At 39.8% G+C, this 26,205-nt stretch overlaps 1 protein-coding gene and 1 long non-coding RNA gene across 2 annotated transcripts; both read right to left on the bottom strand.

Annotated features, from left to right (window-relative positions):
* Positions 1-1,840: 1,840 nt before the first annotated feature.
* On the bottom strand, positions 1,841-17,944 carry LOC111573315 (calretinin-like). The gene is made up of 11 exons (XM_023277412.3): positions 17,736-17,944; positions 10,832-10,911; positions 8,897-8,986; positions 8,583-8,663; positions 7,498-7,554; positions 6,839-6,916; positions 5,738-5,793; positions 5,613-5,652; positions 4,778-4,831; positions 2,585-2,656; positions 1,841-2,421 (listed from the first exon to the last, which is right to left on the bottom strand). The coding sequence occupies exons 1-11, from the start codon at positions 17,827-17,829 to the stop codon at positions 2,305-2,307; spliced, it is 819 nt and encodes a 272-aa protein (XP_023133180.1). The 5' UTR covers positions 17,830-17,944; the 3' UTR covers positions 1,841-2,304.
* A 535-nt stretch (positions 17,945-18,479) lies between these two features.
* Positions 18,480-25,652, bottom strand: LOC118470795 (uncharacterized). The gene is made up of 3 exons (XR_004847942.2): positions 25,470-25,652; positions 19,846-19,943; positions 18,480-18,737 (listed from the first exon to the last, which is right to left on the bottom strand). It is a non-coding gene; the product is annotated as an uncharacterized LOC118470795 (long non-coding RNA).
* Positions 25,653-26,205: the final 553 nt, after the last annotated feature.

Below are 26,205 nucleotides of genomic sequence, written 5' to 3'. Positions count from 1 at the left end.
GTCTCTGCATCTGTACTGAAGATTTAATCTCCACGCGACACTGTGAGTCAGAGAGGTTGCTGGGGGATTAGTTTGTCTCACCTGCCACTAATGCTAATGTGATTATTCCAGGCTAGCTGTAAATTTCTGTATATATTGTTTTATTTAATTTTGCTATTTCATTTTTCTTCCTGTTCCTCTTTCTATAGTTTCTTTATTTTTTATTATTCTCTTCCATATTCCTAGTGTGACACCAACAGCCGAAACCAAATTCCTTGCATGTTGTGTACTTACTAAAGCTGATTCTGATCACTTTTCTGTCTTTGGTCTAGGCAAGAGGAAAAGGTGCAACAGAAAATTGGACCTTCCAAGTGTACTTATGGAGATGCAGGCTGAGAAGGAGCGGAACCGGCACCCAGCATGATGAGAACATCTGGTTGCTCCTCAGCGAGGCAAGAGAGAATGAAGCGGCCTTGCAGCGGGAGGAGATGGCCCAGAATGCTGCCTTCAACCAGTCATTCCTGGGTGTACTGGGGCAGCTGGGGCAGGCAGTGCTGGGTGTACTGGTACAGCTGGTGCAGGCAGTGGGCAGCCAGTGAGTCCACCTCCCAGAGACTTGAGATTTAGTTGTATATAGTTGTACTTTTAGCCCTCCACTGTAGGAGAGGCCCACCACAGTTTGTACTTTGCACATTGTAAATAGTTTTGATTTTGCTGCTGACTACTAAACTATTTTGTGACTTATGTGATTGCATCATAACTTTTCATTTTGTCTGTTAAGACACTGGTAGGAAAAGAGTCAACAGTCTGAACCAAACAATTCTGTATTCCCTAATAATGTATTTGTGTTTAATGGGATTTAACATGTTTTAACACAAACTCCTTTATGGTTCATAATTCCGTTGACTGAATTACACCAAAGCAATGCTGATTTATCAAACTGGAATATTCTTAAAACAGCTGTTTTAATGTTTTGGTGTTTAATTTGTCATGTAATCTTGCTAACCTTCACAAATAAAACAATAGCACAGACACATCTGCAAAAGGTACAAAAGTTTGTCAGAATTGCATTAAAGAAAACAATAGAGGTCCGGGGACAGAAAAACAGAAGTATAGCGAGAAGAATAACTTCTGCATGACACGTAGTGCATCAGTGCATCCTGTACATCTCTGCCCTCCTCCTCTACAACTTGTGCCACTGCAGGCTCATGTGCTGCTGCTTCAGGTAAATCCCATGAAGTCTCATCAGAGAGCCATCTGAAACACATACACAGCATACATGTTTTAATACCTAATAGCGATAAACTGCAGCCATTACAGGGTCGTTCACAGGACTGATACACGATAGCTAGCGAACTAGCATTAGCTTACCCTCATATGTCGTCTCGTTCATATCCTCTTGTCTTCAGCTTAATACTGCTGCATCGCCTCCCAAACTCTCCTGTGTGTCTCCTGAGTGTTTCGACTCGCCGCTCTCAGCTTTCTCCGACTCTTCTATTACTTTGAATCTGACAGAAAGCCACAGACCGAGCAGCAGGTGAACCACCGCCTCCATTATGTTGCGTTTGTGTCGCACGCAAATGACGTTAAGGGACTTTCGGCTCGCTGCGCTATGACGACTCCACCCACGATGGGCTATATGGAAAAACAACTAAACCGAGACGAGCCGAGTCAGATACAATAGTGGCGAACCGTACCGCGCCGAGTAGATGCTTGTGGAATCGCGGCTTAAGAGAAAACACCGAACAAACCTTTTCACTTCAGCAGCAGCGTCGGCACAGCTGATATGATGCCTTGATAGCTGAGGTGTGACAAAACACTGTTTAGATGCTTTTTTATGCAAATGAACATGCGGCAGGAGTTGTCATGTCATATTTATTCATTCTCTCAGTAATATATTCAGTAGAACCGTACAAGCTCATAGTAAACGAAACCTAAATGAATAAAATGCTACATAACAGAAGTGTTCATTTCAAATCCAGTGGGAGCAAAACATGTACATATAGATATGAGATCAATTTAAAAATACAAATGCATATTAAAAACGGGAAGTCAAATAAATAAATGCATGATATTTTCCTTTAATCATTACTGTGGCTGTCTCACTATGGAACTGCATGTTTTTAAAAAAAAAAAAAAAAAGCAGAATAACTCAAGTGGAGGTTCAAAGTTAATACAGCAGGGCCAGCAGTACACTGTGCTTTAGGAGCACGTTAGTCTTCATTCTAAGTGGTGTAGAGGTTAAGGGTCACACATGCACCAGGTTACATCAGGAGGTAGGAAGGAGGAGGCAGCAGGGAGGGTGGCAGGTCCCATGCAGGGAGGTCACAGTGTGGAGTCCCGGCAGAGGACGATCTCCAGCTCAGTACGGTACAGTTTCCCTCCATCAGACAGAGCCATGATGCTCTTCTTGTAATCCACCAGCCCTGTCGAGTCCACATCCTGCCACAGACACATACAGTCAGTGGGCACAAAGCACTCCATGGACGGTACATCAAACTATACATTGCAGAGGCATCTGAGGCAGCTACACCATCTCAGGTCTATATTTGGCAAGTAGAAAGGTAACCTGAACTGATCAATCAATAGGCAAACTATTCATTACCATTTTGTTCTTGTCACAGAGGTCCTTCAGTAAAGCTTCCAGCTCCTGCTCATCAATATACCCATTACCATCCTGGTGAAGGAGACGACGAGAGGTCGGAATTAGACAGGCTAAAAGGATTCTCCTAAAGGTTTTCAGCTATTGGAGTAGTTATGGGAGGTTTTGTGAAGTAGCTCCAAACACAAAGTATAGTTGAAGCTGATGTGGATGTCTGCAATTTTAATCATTAACCAAAGTACTGAATATACCTGAACTGGTGATGATGCTACAGGAAAAGTCAGATAATCACTAAAGGTTCATTTTATAACAATTTCTGCTCAACCATCTCGGATTTGAATGAAATTTTTATAGTATAAATTATAGATATTCAACCCACTTCCGGCACATTTTTTCACGCATCGAAATACACACTATGCTTCAATGATGCATTGAGCAGAATATGTGATGTCTGAAGAAAAATGATGTTACTGTATTTGTGTCAATTCAAAAATTAGTTTTCTGGAAAACCATTTTGAAACCTCAGAGCTCTGGTTGACTAGGATTCAGCTTTTTATTAAATGAAACTAAATGTGCTGCAAGGCTCACTTCATCCCAGGACCTACACCTCACACCAGCTGCTTTGGCTTCAAACTAAAAACCACTAAAAAAAAATCACTTTTTCAATTTGATCTCTCTCTCTCTCTCTCTCTCTCTCTCTCTCTCTCTCTCTCTCTCTCTCTCTCTCTCTCTCTCTCTCTCTCTCTCTCTCTGTATGTGTATATATGTGTGTGTGTGTGTGTGTGTGTTTCCATTGTGCACCGTACATTAATCCATAGGTTTTAATCACTGCAGGTTTAGAACAAAGGTTAGGTGCCACCATATATGATCCAGATCTGAAATGAGGATAGCGTTATAAACGCTCACAGGGTTAAAGAGTCAGGATAAATCCTGGGTAGGTTTTCTGTGGTGCAGATGAGGAAGGATCTGGGTTGAAAATTAAATCACAATGTGAGAGATACGTCCTCAAACAGTATTTTCATTTTGGTCAATATTTGTGCAATACTTCTGTGTGTCATCTGAATAGAGTAGCTGTAGTCTAAACTGTCAGTGAAATAGAAAATGCTCTTTTAAGATGCATTTTTACATAGATTTTTGCACAAAGTTACTTTTGTAAAGTTGAATATAATCTCTTTTTTTTTTTTTTTTTTTATTAATTGTTCATTTTGATACCCAAGTTTTCCCTTTTCTTGTTTTGGCACAACAATGTCATATCTGCTCAATCAGTTCAACAAAAAATAACTTTCTTATCATTCTTGTAACCAATTATTCCATATTTAAAAGTATTCAATATGTATTGTTATCTACATACAGTTCAGAAAACATCACTTGTTGACTTCTGCATCATTTTTTTTTGTTAACGCGCTCTCCGTCATTTATGACAAAAAAAGTTTCAAGCAATTCAGAGCTGGTTGAGCAGCATGTTCTTGATGATTTGAGTGATTCTGGTAGCATGAATGTTTGTACTAAATCTAATCCACACAATAGTTCTTGAGCTATTTCATTTAAAACCTCACGGCAGCGCTTGTGGAAACATCAGGCTATCAACAAAGTCACTGGGATTCATCCTCTAGCAATCATCAACATAAATAAACATTAATACGTCCATGAGCTGTTTGTGCTTCAACCTGAACCAAAGCCTAACATTCAAATCCTTAATGCCATGATGCCACCAGCATGGCTACAAACTGAGCATTTATCAAGTACTTGCGAGGAAATGTAGCTTTAACTGGAAATCAATTTGAAGTCATAAGTGCATAACTAAATGCCAGTGTGTAATCAGTCATGACAATCAAATTTAGAAATGTGTAAATGTGACTGACGTTGCCATAACTACAGCCATGATGTCAATGATGCCATCAGTGAACCGTCACTTTGCTCCCAACTGAGCTCACCATCTACTGCATGGATTTCCATGACATTTTCCTCCCTGAGGATGAATCCAAATCACTTGATCCTCTGAGTTCTCCACGAACACCACGGCGAGGTTGACATTTGTAGATGAGATTGACATATATCAGCGACTACTGAATGGATCACCGTGACTTTCAGAGCAGATATTCACAGTCAATCATAAGTACAGCTTCACAGATGGCTGCAGACTTTTGTTCAGGTGCCACACACAGTACATATAAGAAAGAAGCCTGTTCGTTTCACCTTATCATAGAGGGTGAAGAGGGAGTCAAATTCTTTAACGGTGAGTCGGATGCCCTGTGTGCAAGAAAAAGAGAGAGAGGAGGGAGAATTGTTAGAAACTGGTGGTTCTTTCTAGAGAGCGGTAAAAGCCCCAGCAGATCTAGAACTGATATTAATCCATGCAGATTACGATAAGTGGGACTAGAGTTCAGTTAATCCTCATCAGACAGACTAATCCTCTGTCGAAAAGGAATTGTTGATCTGCTCTCACAAGCCAGCATGTACATATGGGAACATACGTGACATAATACAACCAAGAGATCAATGTGGAGGAGCACGGACGCTGTGCTACAAATTAAAGATTAATGGTATATATAGATCTTAAGTTGTTCTTTACTTACATGTTGTAGTGAAAAATATATATGAAACTGTACAAAATGATAAGCTATTTTCATTTTAAGCCTGTGATAGATTGGTGACTTGTCCAATGGCTTTATCCCTCATGAACCGTAAAGTATACACTTTGAAATTTTTATTTTAAGATGCATATAATGTCCAAGATTTTTATAAAGAGACTACTTTAATTGGGACTATGTGACTTTTAATGACAATATCAGTCTAATGCAACATTAAAGCTGCTCCCAAACACATAAGAAGAGATTATTATGTTTATAAAGAAAGTGTAATATCTAATTCCAATGCCCCATATGCCCATTCAGTACCTTAATGATAAATAATCCTCTTGTAATCAATCCAGTAATGGTGAATTGTACTACTCTGAGTCTCCGGTGTTGTCTGACTTCTCTACATCAGAGGGACAGCCGGGAAATTTTGCTGTTTGAGAGCTTAATCTTACCTGGAACTTCAGCAGGAAATTTTCCTCAATAGGCAAAAGCCTGTGACAAACACAGAGGCTGGTCAGGTTTGCTCTCAGCAGCAAAATCTTACAATCCAAACAGATGAAACCGAAGCGACACTCACCTCGCCATCTCAGAGAGACCCAGCTTTCCATCACCATTCAGATCAAACATCCTCAGCTGCACAGTAAGAAAAAAACACACACGTTAAACATATCCATCTGTAAATCTATGAATTACTGTAAAAACACTACATTTCTCTGTGACACTTAAATTTCACACATTACTGGTCTTATTTTACAATTAGTTATCAGTTACAGTTACTGGGGATACACTGTGAAAACAGCACGTCATCCGTATGGGAAAGTGAGAGTTTTAAAATGAAATATTGCTCAAACTAAACACAAAAATGCAGATCAGATGATGCTGACTAACGCTCAGCCCTGCAGCTCTGACATGAGGCTGTACATGTAGACGGAGATTACATTTATTTACTTGTTTTACAACTTGTAAAATAGGTCAAATGTGCTCTGGTTGTGGTTGTTGTCAGGATTGTGTCGACCAGAGCATCATCCAAGCCTGTTAGGGAAGGATTAGGTTCACAGTTTTCGGTGAACAAAAATAAACAAGGCGTGTTTTACATTCAAGTTCAAGTAGTTTTCTTATTTTTCCCAGTAAAAATTTGAAAAGTATTGCATTTAATGTGTGCACCTGCCACTGACCCATCACAATGAGATAAAATGAAGTTATTTACACTACAAGAAAGACCTGATGTTCTCTGCAGTCTGGTGAAGTAAAAATATGCACATATATTAGTATCCACATCAGCAATCACCCAAAATAAATTGGAAAAGTTGCCGGTGTTGCAAATTGAGTTTTGTTTTTGTCATTAGATGTTTCTGTGAAGTGTTCTTTGGGCAGATTTTCACCTAGTTCATTGTTGGTTTTGAGGGAAAACTTTATTAAACTGCATCAAAAGAAAGATGTTTTGTATGTCCTACCATATCAGTGTAGGGATTTGTGCTGATGTGAGAGCATATAGAAGGTTTGATGGTTTATTGTTAACTGGGAATTATGTGGCAAAGCATCTTAGATGATTCTTGTGGATGTCACGAAGAAGTATAGCAGCAAGTAGAGTAACGGATTACTCTCTACAGGGAGTGAATAAGTAAAGTAGTACGTTACTTTTTTGAATTACAAGCCCAACACTGCTCATAACACTCACAATAGTCTGTGTGTAGTCATTGAGCTTCTTGGCATCGTAGTTTCTGTTAGCCTTCTTCAGCAGGTCTGACAGGAAACCCTGAGGAGAGAAAATGCCACAGTAAGTAATGAATGAGATTATTTAAAGCATTTATGAGTGATGGTGAGCAGTTATGGTGAAAATTAAGAGTCCAGGGGGTTAAAGCAAGTTGAGTATTCATTTCCAAAGGTGCTGTATGGTTTTGTTCTACATTTAACAGTGAGAATTTCCAACACAGGATGTTAAGTGCATGTGTTCAGTCTGCAGAAACCCTGGCACCAATTATACCACAGCACAACACAGAAACTAATCATCTCAACCAGGGTCAGATATGTTCATAATAATTATTGCGTATTATTTCACTCATTCATATATTAACTATTTGCAGTATTTACTGTTAGATGTTGGACAGAAGGTGTCCCAAAATAGTTATTTAAAAATGTACCAGATGATGGTGTCTTTATACAAACTCCTAACCACATAATTATCATGTGTAGGGACATTGCTAACATTCCATACTGCGCAAACTAACTGTTGTGGGTTCGATGTAAGAGAATGAAATGTGCAACTTTTTGCAGAAGCAGACATCTAAATTCAAACTGCACATACAAAGCTGTGCATCTACAGATTTGGTGTTTTACCTCCAGCTCATTGGATTCGATGTATCCACTACGGTCGGTGTCATACCTCCGCCAGGCCTGCAGGAGAAGAGGGACGTTTTCAGAAAACTACAGAGACAAAATACTTACACATTCATAGAGGCCGCAGCAACGGGAAACGGCAGTGTCACAAGGCACAGTGTAAATATAGAATTAGTCAAAGCCTTTATCAAAGATGGATACCTAAACCCCTCCAGCACTCGCTGCCTTTCCCCGCAGAAAGCTGGGCTCCATTCATAATGTATGGCTCTCTGAGAATAGCTTTAACACAGAGAGCAGCCAGAACATCACACCACTGAAAACCCTCCGAAAACACAGTTCACCAAGTGTGTGTGCACATAGTATTTTCAAACTCTGTGGATCAGACGTTGCTGCATCAACATTTTCTGTTTCAGCGTGTAGCGCAGAAGAAATGAGGTTGTCGATGGTTTTCTTGTGGGATCCAGAAGTGTGGGTCAAATATGATGTTTTTTATGATTGTAAAATATCCAGTTTTGGGTACATGTGACATTTTCTCTGACTTACAGTATTCTGATAACTGTTTAGCCACAACTATTATTTAAATATTAGTCACTGACAATACTAATCCATAGATATTCCGAATTATAATTATAGTTTGCTGTCAGCGGTGACTGTGACCTAAATCTCATACATTGTGCTGTTTCCAGTAGAATAACATTTTATGAGTGTTTAAGTTCCAGACGGCATCCAGGCTTTAAATTAACAATTTACACCCGAACCGGAGTGTTTGAAGCAGGCGTCTTGACTTGGCAGAGAAACAGAAGGAACTGTGGGGCAGCTGAACGTGGATCCCACAGGAAGGACGGTGACAGCACGCTGACTTGAGGCATGTTGGAGGAAATTTCACAGCTCAGTAAGGTTAATCAGTGAGCGGTGAGCAAGTTTCCCTCCAAACTATGTGACTCCAGCAGAAACAGAGAGAGAACGAGATGAAGTATGACTTTGGATGAGAACCCGACTGAGCAGATCTAATGTACAGACTTATATAAGCGTTTGCTGCATGTCAACAAACAAGGTGACACAGATGTGAACATAAACACACTTACTGCCATGAATTCAGCACTGGATCCAACAAACTCTCTGAAACAGAGCAGGAAGTTTTCTTCTGTGGGCAGAATCTGAGCCAACTACATAAAGAGACGGAAGGATTATTAACAGAGAGACCTTATTTTAATGGCTCACAGCTGATAAAGACAAGTGACATTTAGGTTTTATTTAAACAGTTGCTGTATTTCTCAGATAGTTTCTCTGTGAAGATCCAGAGGTCACATAGGCAGACAAACGGAGAGTTGATCTACTGTGTTTGATGTCTCTTTACCAAAGGACACCTCAGAGGTGGCCGGTGTTAATTTATTCTCACCTCTGACATCTCAATTCTCCCATCAGCATTCTTGTCAAAGTTGGCCATGAACTCCTTCATCTTTTCCTTGAACGCAGCATGTGTGGGATCCTGCAAGCACAGCAAATTACACGTATTAAAATATGTCAGCTGCAGCCTTTAAAAGCAATTCAGCTCTGTGTTAAACTTTCCTGTCAACACAATGAATAATCATTGTCAATTAACACATTGTATGTGACAAGTTGAAAAATCCTGAATGTATTAGCAAGACATTGTATTTAATTTATCTTTGGTTCTCATGTTTAGGAATTCATAGCAGTCAATCAACGTGTGGTCATTTTGTACACCGATACATATTCAAGGCTATCACAATTTTCACTACGCAATTATTGTGCCTAAAAAAATTTACATTTTTGATGAATTACAGTTCAGGTTTAGAAAGGTGGAGAGAGAGTTTGTAACCATAACTGTGCTTTAGGTGTTGACTGATACTTGTTTTTTCAGAGCTGATTTTAATAATCAAGAAGACCAATAGCTAATATTTGGAACTGATATACGGGTCAGTATATAATTGTGGGGCTTTTTGTATCATAGTTGACATTTTTGCTGTTTTCAGACCTAAAATCAACGTGGCCGCCTATAACCAAACACCACGTGCCATTTTTACAGAGAGAATCTTCTAAATATTATATATACAATTGAGTAAAATTGAAATCGTAAGTTATTTCTAAAGATATTGTAGTAAACCTGTTGATATGCAATAAATCCACACTTGACCCACACACTACTTTATATTAAATAACTCAGAAAGCCTTGGAGTCTTGCCAGTCTTTTCTTCAGGAGGAAATGACATCATGTAGAGCAGGTCATGTGATCTGGAATTAACACACTTCCTTGAGAGGTGTTTTTGTACTTGGTAACTTAGTTGAAAGTCATTTCTCAGACACAGATACAATTTGTCATTTTCCATGTAAAATTTGATATATTGCCAAAAAAGAACAATCTGTCATCAGTCAGTTGATTATCTCAACTTAATAAAAAGAACACAATCAAAACAATTCTTGAATCAGCTCATTTTATTATTGTTTAGCTAATTAGAATGTGGCTGCTATTAAGTTTGGACGGTTATTTAGTGGACATTTTAGTGATATCCAGTCATTTTTTATTAATAAGTGATTGTTTCCATAATAAATAATTGTAGAGTTTGTAAAGACATGATCATCATAAACATAAAACATTTGTTTTTTTACTTTTAATAAAAATGTATGCAAGATATATCCCATGGACTTCAAAAATCCCTCAATATTTTTTATTGACCCATATAACTGACCCATAACTCAAACTTCAAAACAGAACTTTAAATTTCCTTTGTTTATCTCTGTTTTACATTTGTTTGAAAAAAAGGGAACATTCAGCATTTTTTTCTTCAATGTTAATTGCCAATTATTTGTGACATGCAACCAGTCAATTAGTGCTGTTGGCAGGAGATCGCTTGAGGTCACAAATAAAGAGAGGCGGCTGCATTAGAGCCGCAGTAGCACATTTTTAAATTCATTCATTAGATTAGCAATCAGATAAAGACAATAACAATACTGATGATCGGAAAAATGCTAAATTACAGGAAACATAAACTGGTCAGGTTGATAATGGGTGGATCTCTGCTGCATGTTTCTGTGTTGGACTGTTAACAGGAAAATTACTGGCGCTCAGTTATTTGCTATTATCATGTTTCTTATTGACATGATTGAATATTTCATTTTTTAAATCATCAATATGTGCAGCTGCCCCCTCGTTAGGAGCTGTTAAGCACAACTTTTATGACACAGGGATGCTTAGTTGTGATTAACATGTCCCTTTTCATTTTCTCAAATAACAGCTTGAAGGTGAAAGTCAGACACAATGTGACGCTAAATTCACTCATGTCACTTTGGTGTTGGGTGATGAGCTCCCACTCACCACTCCGGCGGCTCCTCGTCTCGCAGTCTCCAGCTCTTTGAAGAAGTTCTCCAGCTCCTTCCCTTCAATGTAGCCGTTTCCTGCGGTGCACCAGAGGAGAAAAATTAGTTTGGCACAAATGATGTTGTGAAGCTTTTGAGTGGCTTCGGGCTTTGTTGATCTTTCAGAGGATTGATTAAAGACTCAGATCAAAGATTAGAGGTCACTGGGGGTCTTAAAATTTTGGAACAGTTGCCAAACCTTGAGGTCCAGTCCAGTTTCAGCTTCTCCGGGACTGAACTGTTTACAGGATTGTATACAGAGAGTTTATATGCATACGTCTAGACTTAATTCAGTTTGACCATTTCTAACAGTATTTGCTTGGCTTAGCCCTGAATTCAGCAAACAAGTCAAAACACAACTCTGGGTTGCTATTATTCATGTTTAGGATGAGTCCTAGAACTCTGCAACTCTGAGGATAAAAGATTATCACGTTACATCATCACCACACAACAGAAAACTTTTAATTGAAAACTCTCTTTGGTAACTGAGCACACAAAAACAAGGTCAAGTCCACAGAATACCGTGAATTCATGCCAAATTGGCATTTAGCTGTGGAGAGAGCTGTGGTGACGTGCTGCAGCAGGAAGGAAACAGACCACAAGAGTCAAGTGCCGTTGGAGTGTAAGCACTATAATGAGCGTCTTCTTGCCTAAGAGGGTGAAAGTGGGCAGTCGGCTTGATGCTTATTGGGGCATTCTGTCCCTCTGTCTGCGTTTGTACTTCTTTTGACAGTCACATGACCAGGGATGATTTAATACAATAATTTACTCCACTGGTTTGCCTGCAAGTCACAGCGTAACATATAGGACATTCAGCGTTCTCTTTTTAATCAGAAGAATGAGGCCCATCTGTCTACAATTCAACCAGAGGATCTGGGATTTTTGCCTTTTATTGTACAAAAAAAATATTTCAATTCAGAGCAAAACACGGATGTACAGAATAAAATGCAGACATTCACCCTGCTCCCTTCTTCATCTCTTAATCTCTTATCCTCTCATCTCCTTTCCTTTTTGATGATTTTCTCCCTCACCTCCCCCTCCATCCGTCCTCCCTCATCTCCCTCACTGTATTTCATAGGTGCTCCATGTCACCATCTGTGCTTTGGATGAGTGGGTGTTTTAGATACCAACAACTCAACACAGCGGCACAAAGCTACAGATGCAGAAACAACAGAAGCTAAAACGAAATACTAAAGCTTGAAATTCATCTTCAGTTCAATTTTACTTTACTATTGCTCTTCATAATTTACTGAATGGCTGAAACACACCTCAGCAACAAAACAACCTGCACCAGTTTGTGTCTGTGAGAATATGGGAAGGATTGTTTTCAAATCACTATTTATGCTGTAAAACTGATGCAGCTGTCAGGAGCCACAGTCTGGACAAAAACAAGACTTTTGCATCATACTTTGAGACTGATTAACTGATCTAAGACTGCTTATATGGGCTTTATGTTTAAAACTAGAATATGCAATTCATTCCAGAGGCATTTTTGGTTCTATTTGTTGAAAGTCTCTTTGCGTTCTGACAAAAGTCTGTTATTTGTGGCAGCAACAGGCCTGTAAAAGTCTGTCCAATCCTTGCATTTGCTCTGCATGAGATGATTGGACACCTGCCTACCAAACTACGTACCTGCCTACCTGCATGCATTTTATGCAAATCGCGGGTAAAGCGCAGCCAGATTTTATTGTTCCACCAACACCTACAACAAACATGCCAGATCACCTTTTTTGTGTGTCTGTCTTTGTAATCTCTATCATCCTCCAGTTTCATTAGTGCATTTACACATATCTATATATATCTATATCTATGCCTGTGTGTGTTGCAGCCTCACTGTGAACAAGTGTTGTTTGATGGTATTCATGTTATAATGGACTGTATCAGCCTTTGGATGTAGCCTATTTGTGCATTTTTAGACATGAGGTAGTTTTAATGCTCTGCTCTCTGCTCCCCATCAGCGCTCCCTGTCGTGGATTAATCCTCCAGCTGTACATGTACACTGAGTGTTTATGTGTTGTGGAGAAATGGCTTTGGAGGGAACCCTGAAAGGTAGATGGGGTTTTTTTTGGTTGGTAGTAAGCTTTAAAATTTAGCTTAGTTTTTATACAATCCTGCATACTCCAGTTTTAAGAAACAGCCCCACTAAGAGCTCCATGCCAACATGCCGATGTTTTGTAGGTATACTCTTTATCATCTTAACCATCTTAGCTTAGCCTTTGCTCCTCAGTATTAAACACAGCATACAGCTGATGCCGATGGGAATGCCATCAGGTTTGCATGCATAAACTGAAGTAAATTTGAAAATCTTTGGTGTACTGATAGTTTTGTATAAAAATTTAGGCAAACACTAAAGCGGTTGTATTTCATGCTGAGGATGACATTAATGTCTGGAACAAGTTTCAAAGCAATCTGTCCAACAGTTAGTGGACTGACTGACAAATGGAGAAACAAAAAGCAATATATATTCAATTTCTTTTCAGTATTTTTATTATCTGAAATGCTTAGTTTTAACTTAGAGATTGTTCAGTTAAAACTTCAGCTGTATCTAAGAGGCCTTAATTAAGAACAGTGTAGGTGAAAGCACAAATCTGTATTATAACTACACATATACTTTCATCTAACCGCAGGCTCACAAGATCATTTATACTCAGTAGATAGGCAAAGATCATTTCTATGCAATATGTTCTTACTGGCCCACATAAGAGCCTTTTAAAGCAATAGTTTGACATTTTGAGAAATCCTCCTCAGAGATTTACTTGCTCTTTTTTAGAGAGCTTTTACTGAGATTTAGTTATTCTTTTTTTAGCCACTCTGATAGCATGGCTGGAAAAGACTGTTTAATGTAGTGGAATTCAGACACTCATGAAGTTACTCAGATAGTTATGTATCTTTATCTATATTTATAAAGAACAACTGTCAAATACAAGATCACAAAACTTGTACACAAACTTTCATACTGGAACTGTCACAGTTAGTGGCTCAGTTACACTCAGTACTAACGGAGACACTATAGATGGGGAAACTCCTGCAAACACGCTTAACTAGAGTCTATTTAGTTAACTGAAGCGTGTATGCAGGTATTGGGCAGACGATCTTTCATCATATATCAAAAAATGCGCAAGACCAGAAGCACAATTTACTGTGCATAATGGTTTCCGCACTGTAGGTCAAGACTTGCGTATGTTAGTGTGTTCTTGTTGACATTCAAGAACACGGAAATGCCAAAGGTACTGAAACTGTTTTCTACAAACTGCTACAGTGCAGGTAACTGCCAACAAATCCTGCTGATTGATCTCAATTAAAGTCTACAAAATACTTTTAATCACCTTGTGCTGTGACAGTACTCCTTATATTTTATGAAGTTTTTTTCTTTAAATTAACAACCTGATTTAGATTCTTAGCTGCCCTCTTCACCTGACAGATGTCATATCCAGCTCACTCTTTGCATGTTCATATTATGTAGGGATTGAATGAAGGTGAATAAATACAGAACAAAGACTGTCACATTGGAAAGAACATATCATCTGAAGTATGTCTGCGCTCAAATCCTGTGACTTGTAATAAAGCCCGCATAAGTAACTGCGTTCTCAGCTCACTGGGGCTCACTGCCAGAGTTTAGTTGCAATCCAAATCTGAGCTGCCACATGGAGCGCACCACTGCACACTGAGCAGATGCAGTCCCCTCTCTCACAAAACATTTCCAGACACAGCTCAACTGCTGATTGCTCAATGGCACCTCGAAAAACAATTCAGCTGCCTAACAGATAATGACTGAAATAGGGCCACGCCAGGGCCAGATCACAAGAGGGCGACTGAGTTTCTCATCTTTAAAGGTGCAAAGATGAGGCCACATGAGGCCCCGAATGCTGCAGTGTCGCTCTGCAAGTGGATGAGTTGTTTTTGTTTGTATGATTAAGAGGGAAATATGTGCCATTCTTTGTGTTTGATTGACCGTGGAGCCCAGTTTTCCACCTTGCAGCTGTGGTAAAGACAAACAATCTGCAGATGCAATGGAGCCATTTTAGTCAACTGAAGTCCATCACCAACACTTCTAAGAAAAAACTGCTTTACAAAGAGTGGACAAAGGATTCTGTGTTTACAGGTGTGTTTATGGTTTCTATAAGGAGGCTCAATCTTTTATACCATATAAAAAACTGTTAAATCTGGTTAGTCTCCGGGTCTGACGAGGCTATAAGGTCTGTAGTAGAATTAAAAACTTCATTTGTTAATGTCCTGCCTTGGTGCATCAGATTTTATGTACAATTTAGTTTGTGTATAAATGATGGTGTTACATTGATGGGCAAAGCTTAAAAACATTGTCTCAAGATGTAGTCAAAGTATTTCAGGCCATAATTCGACAGGTATAGGTGGGGAAGTAATCACCTTCTTTAACTTCTCTGCAGTTGATGTAATCATGACAAATAAAAAAAAATCCCTGCTGTTGTTCAGGTTTGAAAGGTTCTGGATCAATTAGCTATTGATCATTCACCATCTGTAGTATCTCCATCTGCTGATTCTTCTGACCAAACACAAACACAGCTGTGAAACTCATAATGAGCGTTGCCTCTCATTACATAGCAAACCTGTGACCTGATTTAAAGTCCCTCATCAGTGGACCCTAAAAACTCATCTCTGTGTATCAAAGTTAATTATTTAGAAGTTGTTTTTTTTTTACATGGAAATAACCCTGTCCTGCCTTAAAATGGTTTAGATGTAACTCTACATGGTTGCATCCACTAGAATATGCAGATCTATGAAGTCCCTGCCTCTCTCTCCGCTCACCTCCAAGTGTTACTGCAGCTCGAGCACACCAGCTCACACACCTATGACTCAGAAAGCGTCACCATCCATCTTGACAGGATTGTTTCATTACGTACGAAACCCGTGAAGTCTGAACCTGTCTTTTTTTCAGTCATCAGTCATTACAGAAACAAAATGAAGATGCTCAGTCGTGGCACTAACTGCTTGTTTTGCTCATGATGTGTCTTCTAAACGGACACAGAAAACTAGATTTTTAACAAAGGGAGTCTTTACTATTGGGTAGCTGCTCATAAGCTGTGGTCATCCTCTGCTCTGTCAACCCTATGGTGGTCATAGTTGGGCTTTACATGTTTATGCACAACAACAGCCTTTTTGAAATGAAAGGAAAAAAAGTGGTCATCGAGCATCAGAAAGAAGCAGCCTGCAGTGAGGCTGGACCGTGGAGGCTTTGTGGGATATTGCAGCAGCGTTAGTCAATATGAAACCAAACTGTGAGTGTATTGGACAAGGTTTCTAAAGGGGTTTAACTGTAGGCCACAGCTACATGGCTCAAAAAATAATCCTTCAATTGAAGTTGCAACATGAAAATCAGTGAAGTTGAAGTAGCTCAAAGTGAGACAGTGACAGCACTCATGTAGTTCGTCTGTCACACATGTAAATACCTGATGTTATGCTTGTACTTTTGGTTTTTGTGTCACTTCAGACCAGTTAATATGGCTTCAATCATTATGTTCATCTTTAATTATCTATTGATTATTTTATTTACTTCTAATTTAGTCCTTGAAATCGTAAGAAACAACATTTAATTTAAAAATGCACCATTACAATTGCATTTATAATTTTGAGTCAGTATTATCAGACTGGTTGTTTGGTTGGGTCAGCAGTAGAAAATAATGTAAATACTCAGTCACAGGAAATCTGAGAAAAAAACAGGATTTTGAGCATATTAACATTAAAAACATGAATCAAACATTGAGTGACACAGATTTAACAACACAACAGCATAAAATATCATCTCAGCTCAGCATTAGACGTTAAGCAGCTGCTTATATCTTAATGTATCAGTCATAATGGTCCATTACCGTAATTGTAATTTTTTAATCAGTGGTGTGCTCTGCCTGCAGAATGGGTATTTTTACTTTAACACACATCATGTTCTATTTACTGCTATTTACTTTTACTTGAGTGTAATTTGGAATGTGAGTTCATGCATTAATGAAGGATCTTCTAGCAGTAGTTGTGTGATACCAGCGCACAAACACACACACACACACACACACACACACACTCACACACACACACACACACACACACACACACACACACACACACACACACACACACACTCCAGTTCATTCCCAGTAAGATCCATTAGCTCCACCCAGCAAGATCCAGGAGAAAACACCCCTCCACTGTGGCATCCTCCTGTGTCTTACCTTTTCCCTCCCTCGTCCTCCCTCCTCTGCATCCTCATCTCCCCCTCCCCCATCTCCCCTTCACTCTTTTTTTTTATCTTTCAGCCTCCCTCCCCACTCCTCCTCTCCTCCTCTTTCTTATCGTTTTCAGTGTCTTCTCCCTCTTTTTCAGTCTCCTCTCTGTAACTTCACTCAAATAACCCAAATGCCACAGTGACACTTTTTTTTACAGCAAACACAGTAAGTAACATTAGTGATACTGTTAAATGTTTTAGTGATAATATCCAACAAAAATCACAGATACACTATATTTTTGAGTACATTTCTAAAACAGTGACATCACAAATATTCCCTATAAAGCTGGCATTCGTTTCAAATTTGTCAGAGTGAATATATATATATATATATATATATATATATATATATATATATATATATATATATATATATATATATATATATATATATGCAGCAGTTCTGATGTTGCTGATTTGACAGGATTATTCTGAAAACGCAGCAGAATGATAAACTCTGGCTGAAAAACAAAACTGCTGTAGTATTTTAAATAAAAACCTTCATTTTTAATAATGCAAATTGCTCTCAGTTGAATTCGGAGCTTTTAAAAAACACTAATTGATGTCTCAGTTAATTCCACATCCATTACATCGGACTCTTGCGCGCACTGACCGTCTGCGTCAAAATGCTTCCAGATGTCCACGAACTGCGCTGCGGTGAGCTCGGCCAGGCGCAGGTGGGGCGGCTGCTGCGTTTGAGTTGCCATCTCTGCAGGTTGTCCCTCCTGGAAGTGGTCTGTAGTAGTTGAAGGTAAACTTTTCCCGCTGTACAGCTCCTCTGTTCTGTGGGCAGCGCCTCCTCAGCCGGAGCTTTTAACCACCCGCGGCGTCCGCGCTTCCCCTGTCCGCCACAAGGGGGCGCCTCCTCTGTGTACAGAGCCTCCAGCTGCAGCAGGAGACCAATTACAGGAGGAGGAGGAAGAGGAGAGGAAGGCTCTCCTGGGCTTTGCATATGAGTTGTCATTAACTGCTGGCCAGGCTGCTGGTTTGATAGCAGGATCATTATACTTCATCCAATCCTACTGCTCCACAGAGGAGAAAATTACATCAAACAATTTATTCTACCGCGAGGCACCCCGCTGGCCTGCGTAGATCCACTAGGATCCATTTCATCCCTGTCTCCTCTAATCTTCTATCTTGCATTGTGAATTGTCAGATAAAGCCTGAATGAATTAAATCTCCAATCCCCAGGGCCACAGCACCTCAGGAGGAGGACCTCCACAATAAAGGAGAGCAGTGATGTATATCTCATGCTCCAGTGAAGGCCGAGCTTCCCTCCAAATCACCACTTCACTGTCCGCTGAGTTTTGAGTGCACCTATCAGAGGAGACCACACCCTCCCACCCTCCCTCCGTTCTTGTGCTTCCACTTTTTATCTTCTTTCACCCTCCACCTGCCATCTTTCTGCCTGTGCAGGTCAGAGGGGCACTTAGTCTTCTTGGGCCAATCGAACCTTCGTTTGGCGTAAATCCAAGCAGCAGCAGCAGTAGTTGTTGCACAGCCACTAAATCACCAACACGCCTTTGTTAATGCTGCAGGATGAGCTCTCCTCACTGTGCTGCATCTCCCTCCCTGGTTTGGACTCCACAAGGTGGTATGAAGGATGGGTGCTGTGCTGTGGGGGAGGAGGGGGACGATGCAGAAGAAGGAGAAGACACTTTATCTGGTCCTTGCAGAGCTGATCAGAGAAACAGAAGAAAAACTAAAACAGAGAGGGAGTTGAGGAGGGCAGATATTAAGCGAGTGTGGTTTTGCATGTAGGATAAAAGTGAACATTTACAACTGCTCGTGTGTGTGTGTGTGTGTGTGTGTGTGTGTGTGTGTGTCTGTGTGTGTGTGTGTGTGTGTGTGTGTGTGTGTGTTTGTGTGTGTGTGTGTGTGTGAAAGACAGAAAGGGAGGGAGGGAAAAATAGACAGAGTCGGGGGAGATATTTATAGGATCTCCCCTCGTAAAGCCTAAACTGTATGAATAATAACTAGAGAATTGTAGGGTTTGTTTGCAGGGCTTCCAGCGCTTTCTGCTGGAAGTAAATTGATGGCATGAATAATGGAGAGATGTGGCAAATGAGAGCGACAGAAATGGATAAGGGACAAAGATCCTAATGGGCCATTGATCACCTTTCAAATGGAAAAGTGTCATGTGGATATGAAATTGCATATGCACCCTCATGTACTTAGGTAGCGATGAACGAACAGACAAATACAAAGGTAAGAGCACATACACACATAAATGCTGACTTTAAATCAGGAAGGCTGTGGTGTTAGCTTTGCATGCCAGTCATTGCAGATTGCAGATTATGGATAATTATGCAATCCTGTTAATGGTGTATTAAACACACCCTATGAAATTTAGATTAGTTAAAGTGGCTTACAGTTGATATTTAACACGGAAAGTGAAATCGGAACGTGAAAGCGATGCAGATCGGCCAGGTGCCTAAGAGGCTTTTCAATTCACTTTGATTTAATTTTTGCAAAAGGCAACAACAGTGTGGGAACTTTGGTTTTATGTAAAGTTATGCACGACTGAAAGCAGAAACCCTGGTGGAGTTTAGACACAAAAAGAACTGATTATTTCAAAAATAATCAAATGATAACCTGTGGTCAGAGTGCTGCCTCAGTAGTTCTGAATGAACACCAACTGAAATATATTCTTATTTAAATAAAGTCAGATATGTTGGCGGCTGCAGGTTGGGTTAATGGCTTTTGTTATGGATGATTATTACCTCCAGTGTCTGAAGCTGTTTCATCACATCTGTCCTGCTCCAATCAATGAAAGTCTTTACTCCAACTTGTCTTTCTTGGCCATTCGCTCCCTCTTCTCCTTCCAGAGGAAACATAAAACACAGCCAAAACTTCAATAGGAGTTTTTACATTATCTAATCCTTTGTGAATATTAAACTCATAGTTACCTTTGCACTGTGCAATGACTGAATAAAGTCTTCTGCTGCTGTTGTTTCTACAAACTAATGTTGTTTTGTCATGCTGTAATGTAGCCTCTAGGATGAGTCTCATACTCATTTTGTTACAGACACTGACATTAATTCAAAGAAAGCACAGTCAAGAGTAAAAACAAGAGCAAAATGTAACATTTTAGAGTAAGTTTAGAAGTTTGGGGAGTGTAGTGTTATTTTGTATGATGTTTATATGAAAAGACAATTGCATTTGAGGGAAATGTGGAGGCCGAGAAGTATTATATTAAACATTAGTGTCTTCTAAATAACACAAACATATCAAACACAGCTGCACAGCTGCTTTCTTTGCCTAAATGTTGCCCCTGGCTCATTGCTGCTTATCCACAGTGAGAAAAAGTCAGCTGCTGAATAACAAGAGTGAATACAAGCAGCAGGAAACACTGATGATGAAAAGTTCAGTAAACTGAGTAAGAAATTATACATTACAAAATGAACCTCTCAAACATTCACCACCATAAAACCAGAGTGTACGTGCACTTGTATTACACAAGTTATGAAGGTATGAATCTGTTTAGTTTCCACTCTTGCTACAGCTGTGTTTCATTATGAGCAAAATTCAAGTAAACGTTAAAAATGTTGCAAATATGACAACAAAGATGCAAATTGGGCTTGTTTCCATTATATGCTTTGGAGCAAATAAGTCAAACAATGTCGTGCCATCAGAAAGTCGTGCTATTGGCTGTGATGCACATGATTATAATAAACAAGGTAGAAGAAGTAGAAGTGGCAGACCAGAAGCAAAGCCAAATGTCTGCCAGAGGAAGACGAAGCAAAACAAAATAGATGTCTTAGACATCACTTCAGTCTGCATAGCAGCCTGGTATTGGGGTGAATGATACAATCATTGCTCTCACACCTGGAGAACACAGGGAGCACCGTCAGGGTTGTGCTTTTTGACTTTTCCAGTGCATTTAACACAATCCAACCATCACTGCTAGGGGGAAGCTGGAGGAAGCAGGAGTGGACCTCCACCTGACTGTGTGGACCATTGACTACTTCACCAACAGACCACTGTGACACTCCATGGCTGTGCACTTGATGAGGGGCTCCACAGGGGACGGTGCTCGGCCCCTTTCTCTTCACCCTGTACAAATCAGACTCCACTCACAATGCTGTAAACTGTCACCTCCAAGAGTTCTCAGATGATACAGCCATTGTTGGATGAGTATCGATGGGAAACGAACAGGACTACAGGGAGGTCATCTAGAAATCTGTCGACTGGTCTGAGCTGAACCATCTCCACCTAAATACCAGCAAGGCAAAGGAGCTGGTGATAGACTTCCACCGAAAATCTCTCCAGATTACACCAGTGAACATCCTGGAACTTGACAAAGACATAGTGGAGGAGTACGAGTACGTGAGCGTTCACCTCAACCTTAACCCTTTAAAGGGCACTCACTGAAACACATTGAAATTCAAAATTTCAACCCTAGAGTGTTATTGGAGGGCATTTTTACTTTGTGACATTTTTCAAAATTTTTAATTTTCACGTTGAAATTCAAGGTCAGCGAAGTTACCTTATATGGTTCCTTGCCCTTTAGTGGTAAAAAAAAAAAACATTCCAAGAAATGTATATATCATCACTTAGCACTAGTACTCAACCGTAAAATGTGTGAGTTTCGTCAACTAACCATGGATAGTGTTGACGTTTCGACCACAAATATGGAAGAGGACCAAGCTGTAAGTCCATCTTTTTCCAACTTTGGAGAAAAGAGAAAGTTTGATATGTTCCAGGCCTCTGCTGATTGGTCAAATGTCACGATGTAGTGTGCTGTAACGTAGAGGGATCTTCGCTGATTAGCTGGTGAAAACCACATGCTTCTCGACCTCACTGAGAGGCGGGAGCAACGCCACATTTAATGTGTGCAGAAGTTACCAAATGTGATCACTTGCCCGATAAAGGTCTACACTGGACTGGTCAACCAACACAGACGTCCTGTATAAGAAGAGCTAAAGTCATCACCACCTGCTCAGGAGACTGAGGTCTTTTGGAGTGTGCACAACACCTTTGATGACACTGTGGTTGCTTCTGCAATCTTCTCTGCTGGGGATGAGGAAGCACCAACAGGAGACAAACTGGTCAGGAGGTCTAGGTCTGTCCTGGTCTGTCCTCTGGACTCCATCGAGGAGGTGGGTGAGAGGAGGATGTTAGCCAAGTTGACATCCATCATGAACAACACCTTTCAGCCCCTGCATGAGGCTGTGGAGACCCTAAGCAGCTCCTTCAGCAAAAGGCTGCTACAGCCACAGTGCAAGAAGAAACGTTACCCCAAGTCCTTTGTTCCCTCTGCAGTCTGACTGTTCAGCATGACCATGTCATTGCAATAACATGTTTTAGCACTATTTTTCTCTCTTGAAGGCCTTTCAGGTGCAACAATCTACATCAGGGAACACTGTTTTATATCCTATAGCTCTTCCATTGTAACTTCATTGTTAACGCAGTTTGTTTACTCTGTAGCTCTTCTGAATCAACAGCATTGCTTAGTCACTGTTTTCTTCCCCCTATAGCTCTTCTGATGCCACATCATCCTTTAACACTGTTTTTTTCTCTACATCTCTTCAGAAACAATCAAAGTTGGCTCTCACACAACCCAACAACAATATGTAAAACTGTATTCTCTCCTCACAGCTCTTCTCTCTTTTCACAGTTCTTTCAGATCGATCATCTTTTAGCTAAGATATCACACTGTTCTCTTACAGCTCTTCATGTGTAATAACATCATCTTTAACTCTGGTCTTTCCCAAATAACACTTCTTACTGCAATAACAGAATTGTGAGCACATAATCTTCCATGCCATACCTGTACATATGCAAATTCATCAAGTCATATGTGCACATATCCATATGTAAACTCCCTATGTCATAACTGTACTTATCTATATGTAAATTCACCATGTTAGATGTGTACATATCCATATGTAGATTCATCATCTTATCTTGTCTTATCCCGTCTTATCTTGTCTTACCTTATCTTATCCTATCTTATCAGTGAGAGAAAAATTGATAAACATCCTCACGAATTTTGAATAACTCAGCAAGTTGTGATTATTCCTTCGTGTCTGCTGATATGAGTGATGTCTCATGCTGTTCAAAGTCTCTAAAAGCAGAAACAGTTCATCAGTCATGTCAGTGACATGTTTACTGTGTCAGAACTTATTCCATCTCCTATGAAGCGCATTAAAGGTCATGTTTTTTTCATGTTTTTTACCTTGGTAATGTGTCTGTATGTGTTTTTATATGCTCGAAGAAAATTTAATACTATGGCTAAGCATTTTAACCTTGAAGCTGCAGTGTACCAGTGACAGTCTCAGAAACACAGATTCAGATTCCCGGGGCTTAATATGTAACAAAACTGAATAACCAGCCCTGTAATCTTGCAGGATTCTTATAATTCAGAAACAGTTTATGGTTAACGTGAGTGGCTAAAATACTCTAATAGTAAAATTTGCCAGTGCGTAGCATAAAGTAGCTTTAGTGTTTTTAGCAGTCTTGGGTGAGCTGGAGTGCATGAGCTGCAACAAGTAGCAAAGGGGTGAATAGAGTGTAACAGTGTAGAGTTACATCTCAGCCATTTTAAGACACAAAGGGATTATTTCCATTGAAAAAAAATCAAAATGTGCAAACTTTTATGCACAGAGATGAGTTTTAGAGGTATCATTAATGACTGAATAAGGACTTTTGTTTTGTATTCTCAAAAAAGTCAAATCCACCTCAAGCTAGCATAATTTTTTTCCAACATAGAGGAAGTTTTCTCAACTTTCCATTAACCTTTTCTGCAATTTCAAAATGCATGTAAAAGTACATTAGGGAAGCACAGCTAATGTGAGGACTCACCTCCAATTTATGCACATTAGCAAGTCCTTATGATGTAAATCATTACATGTTAGTCTGAAGGTCGAAGGTTAGGGAATAAGTAAGGGGTTATGTAAGCAGTGGTTGGGGTAATTCTCTAGGAAATTAATGTAAATCAATGTGATGTCCTCTGACATGATGGAATAGTGTGTGTGTGTGTGTGTGTGTGTGTGTGTGTGTGTGTGTGTGTGTGTGTGTGTGTGTGTGTGTGTGTGTGTGTGTGTGTGTGTGTGTGTGTGTGTGTGTGTGTGTGTGTGTGGTAGGACAGCAGCTGCCTAATGAATCTCTTACTGATGCATCCATGTGCTGAGTAACCTCCAACATGCTGTTATGGTTAAATCTCTGTGCATTACTCTGATATGTGGTCAGCTTACAGCACACAAAGCTGGAGATAATTACACCTGACATGGAATAAACAGAACAGATACAGAAGTTGAAATCAGAATCGGAAAAGAGTTTATTAAAAGGTAGGTCAGGGCGTGTGAGGTGTAAGAAGTAAGAAGGTAAAAGAGAACTAGATACTGAAGAAGCATCATTAAACATGCAGCCTCTGATTATTCATTTATCCTCTTACAATATTCACTGGCATTGCTATCTGTAGAGGTGAAGTGAGCTCTGACCCCAGCAGCTCACATCTTTTACAGACCTTCACGTGTGATTTAGATGATCAACTTCAGCACATCTCTTTAAGCAGACTTGTGCTGCAAATGACCTTTCTGCAAAACAAAGATGTTAAGCATCCCTGAGCGTCATCGGAGCTTAAGGATTTCTTTTTTTTTTTTTTTTTTTTTTTTTTGCACAGGCATGACTGACAAGACTTAAAAAGACAAACAACTGAAGCAGAATAAATGTTGCAGATGACCATCAATAGAGCTCAGCACGGTAAGCAGCTGAATGGAGTAAGAAGAGTAAGCTGGAGTGAGCTGTTTAGTTGCAGGGAGGGGCTGAGGGTGCAGATAATCCAGAGCTGGAGAGAGGAACTGATGGAGCACAGGCTGCAGGTGAAAGTAGAGGTGGAGGAGTTGAGGCAGGAGTCAGTAAAGACACAATTTCGTGCCAGAAGGACTATCACAAAATCAGAGAAGATAACCAGCTCTAGTGGTCCTGTGAGGCTGGACCTTAGCTGCAAGTGTGCTTCAACAGAATTGGATTTCAAACAGTCCAATCACTTTGGAAATTCAATTTCTGACATTGGATTGGTGAAGCTTTGTGCAACAATTTGTGAAAATTCTCTAAGTCAACCATCAGACATTCAACCTCTTCACACAGTGCTGTGCAAGGGCTAGAAAGTGCATTAGGTTTAAACTTCTCTTCTCCAACTCTGTTTTGTGAATATAGGAAAGATTATCTGAAATATGTGCTGTTATTCCCATATTTAATAGAGTCAGAGAGTGGACATGATGCTGCATTTCAAGTGCATGACAACAAAACACAAACAATACCAGGGAAGGAAAAAAGGAAGAAAGCAACACAATGGAAGATACAAGCCATGTAATGTAAATGATATTTCATTCCAACTCACCTTTAGTGCTGTCTAGCGTTGACAATATCTTCTGCTTACACTGAGAATCTTAATTTAGGTTCTTCTCTATATAAAAGAGATCGTTGGTACTTTCAATTTCCTCCACATGGACGCCTCTTCACTCTGGCTCCTCTGTTGCCTGTCAAAAAAGGTATAAGATTGTTATTTGCAATGCAGCTGAACAGCATGCCATACATCAGTTATCACAGGTTAATATCCAGCAGTTATAATGTTTGTGAACACTTGCTAAGCAATACTAAACAAAATTATAGTTTTGATTGGTGAAATACGCTAAAGGACAACTGAAATTTTCACCTGAAGATGAGAACAGCAAAAGTTACATGGATATGAGTGCCTTTATCTCTCTCAAATACAAGCATTTCTGTAAAAAGCTCAAATGTCACCTTCGTGGTGATGCTTGAGCAAAACTCAGAGGGTTTAAAGTCATTCAGATCTTCCCTCTGGAGACCACAAATGTCTGTGGAAATATTTTCCAACAATTCATCCAACAGCAGCTTAAAATATATGTAAAGTCAGAACCACAATGGTGGACCAGCCGACCAAAAATTTTTAGTCCCTCTGAAAATCTACCACAGTAACACAACATGAATGAAGGGCAACTTAAAGGCCTGACAGGGATCTGCAGAAACACTGGGTTAAGTTCTCTGTAGCAACTATGAAGCAGCCAGTGTGATCAGGCTGAGCTGCTGCAGAGGGATCAAACACAGCTCTGTGT

This window comes from Amphiprion ocellaris, chromosome 1, assembly GCF_022539595.1.
Source record: "Amphiprion ocellaris isolate individual 3 ecotype Okinawa chromosome 1, ASM2253959v1, whole genome shotgun sequence".
Lineage (NCBI taxonomy): Eukaryota > Metazoa > Chordata > Actinopteri > Pomacentridae > Amphiprion > Amphiprion ocellaris.
Note: the sequence above shows the minus strand (reverse complement) of the source record. Positions and strands in the feature narration are given on the sequence as shown.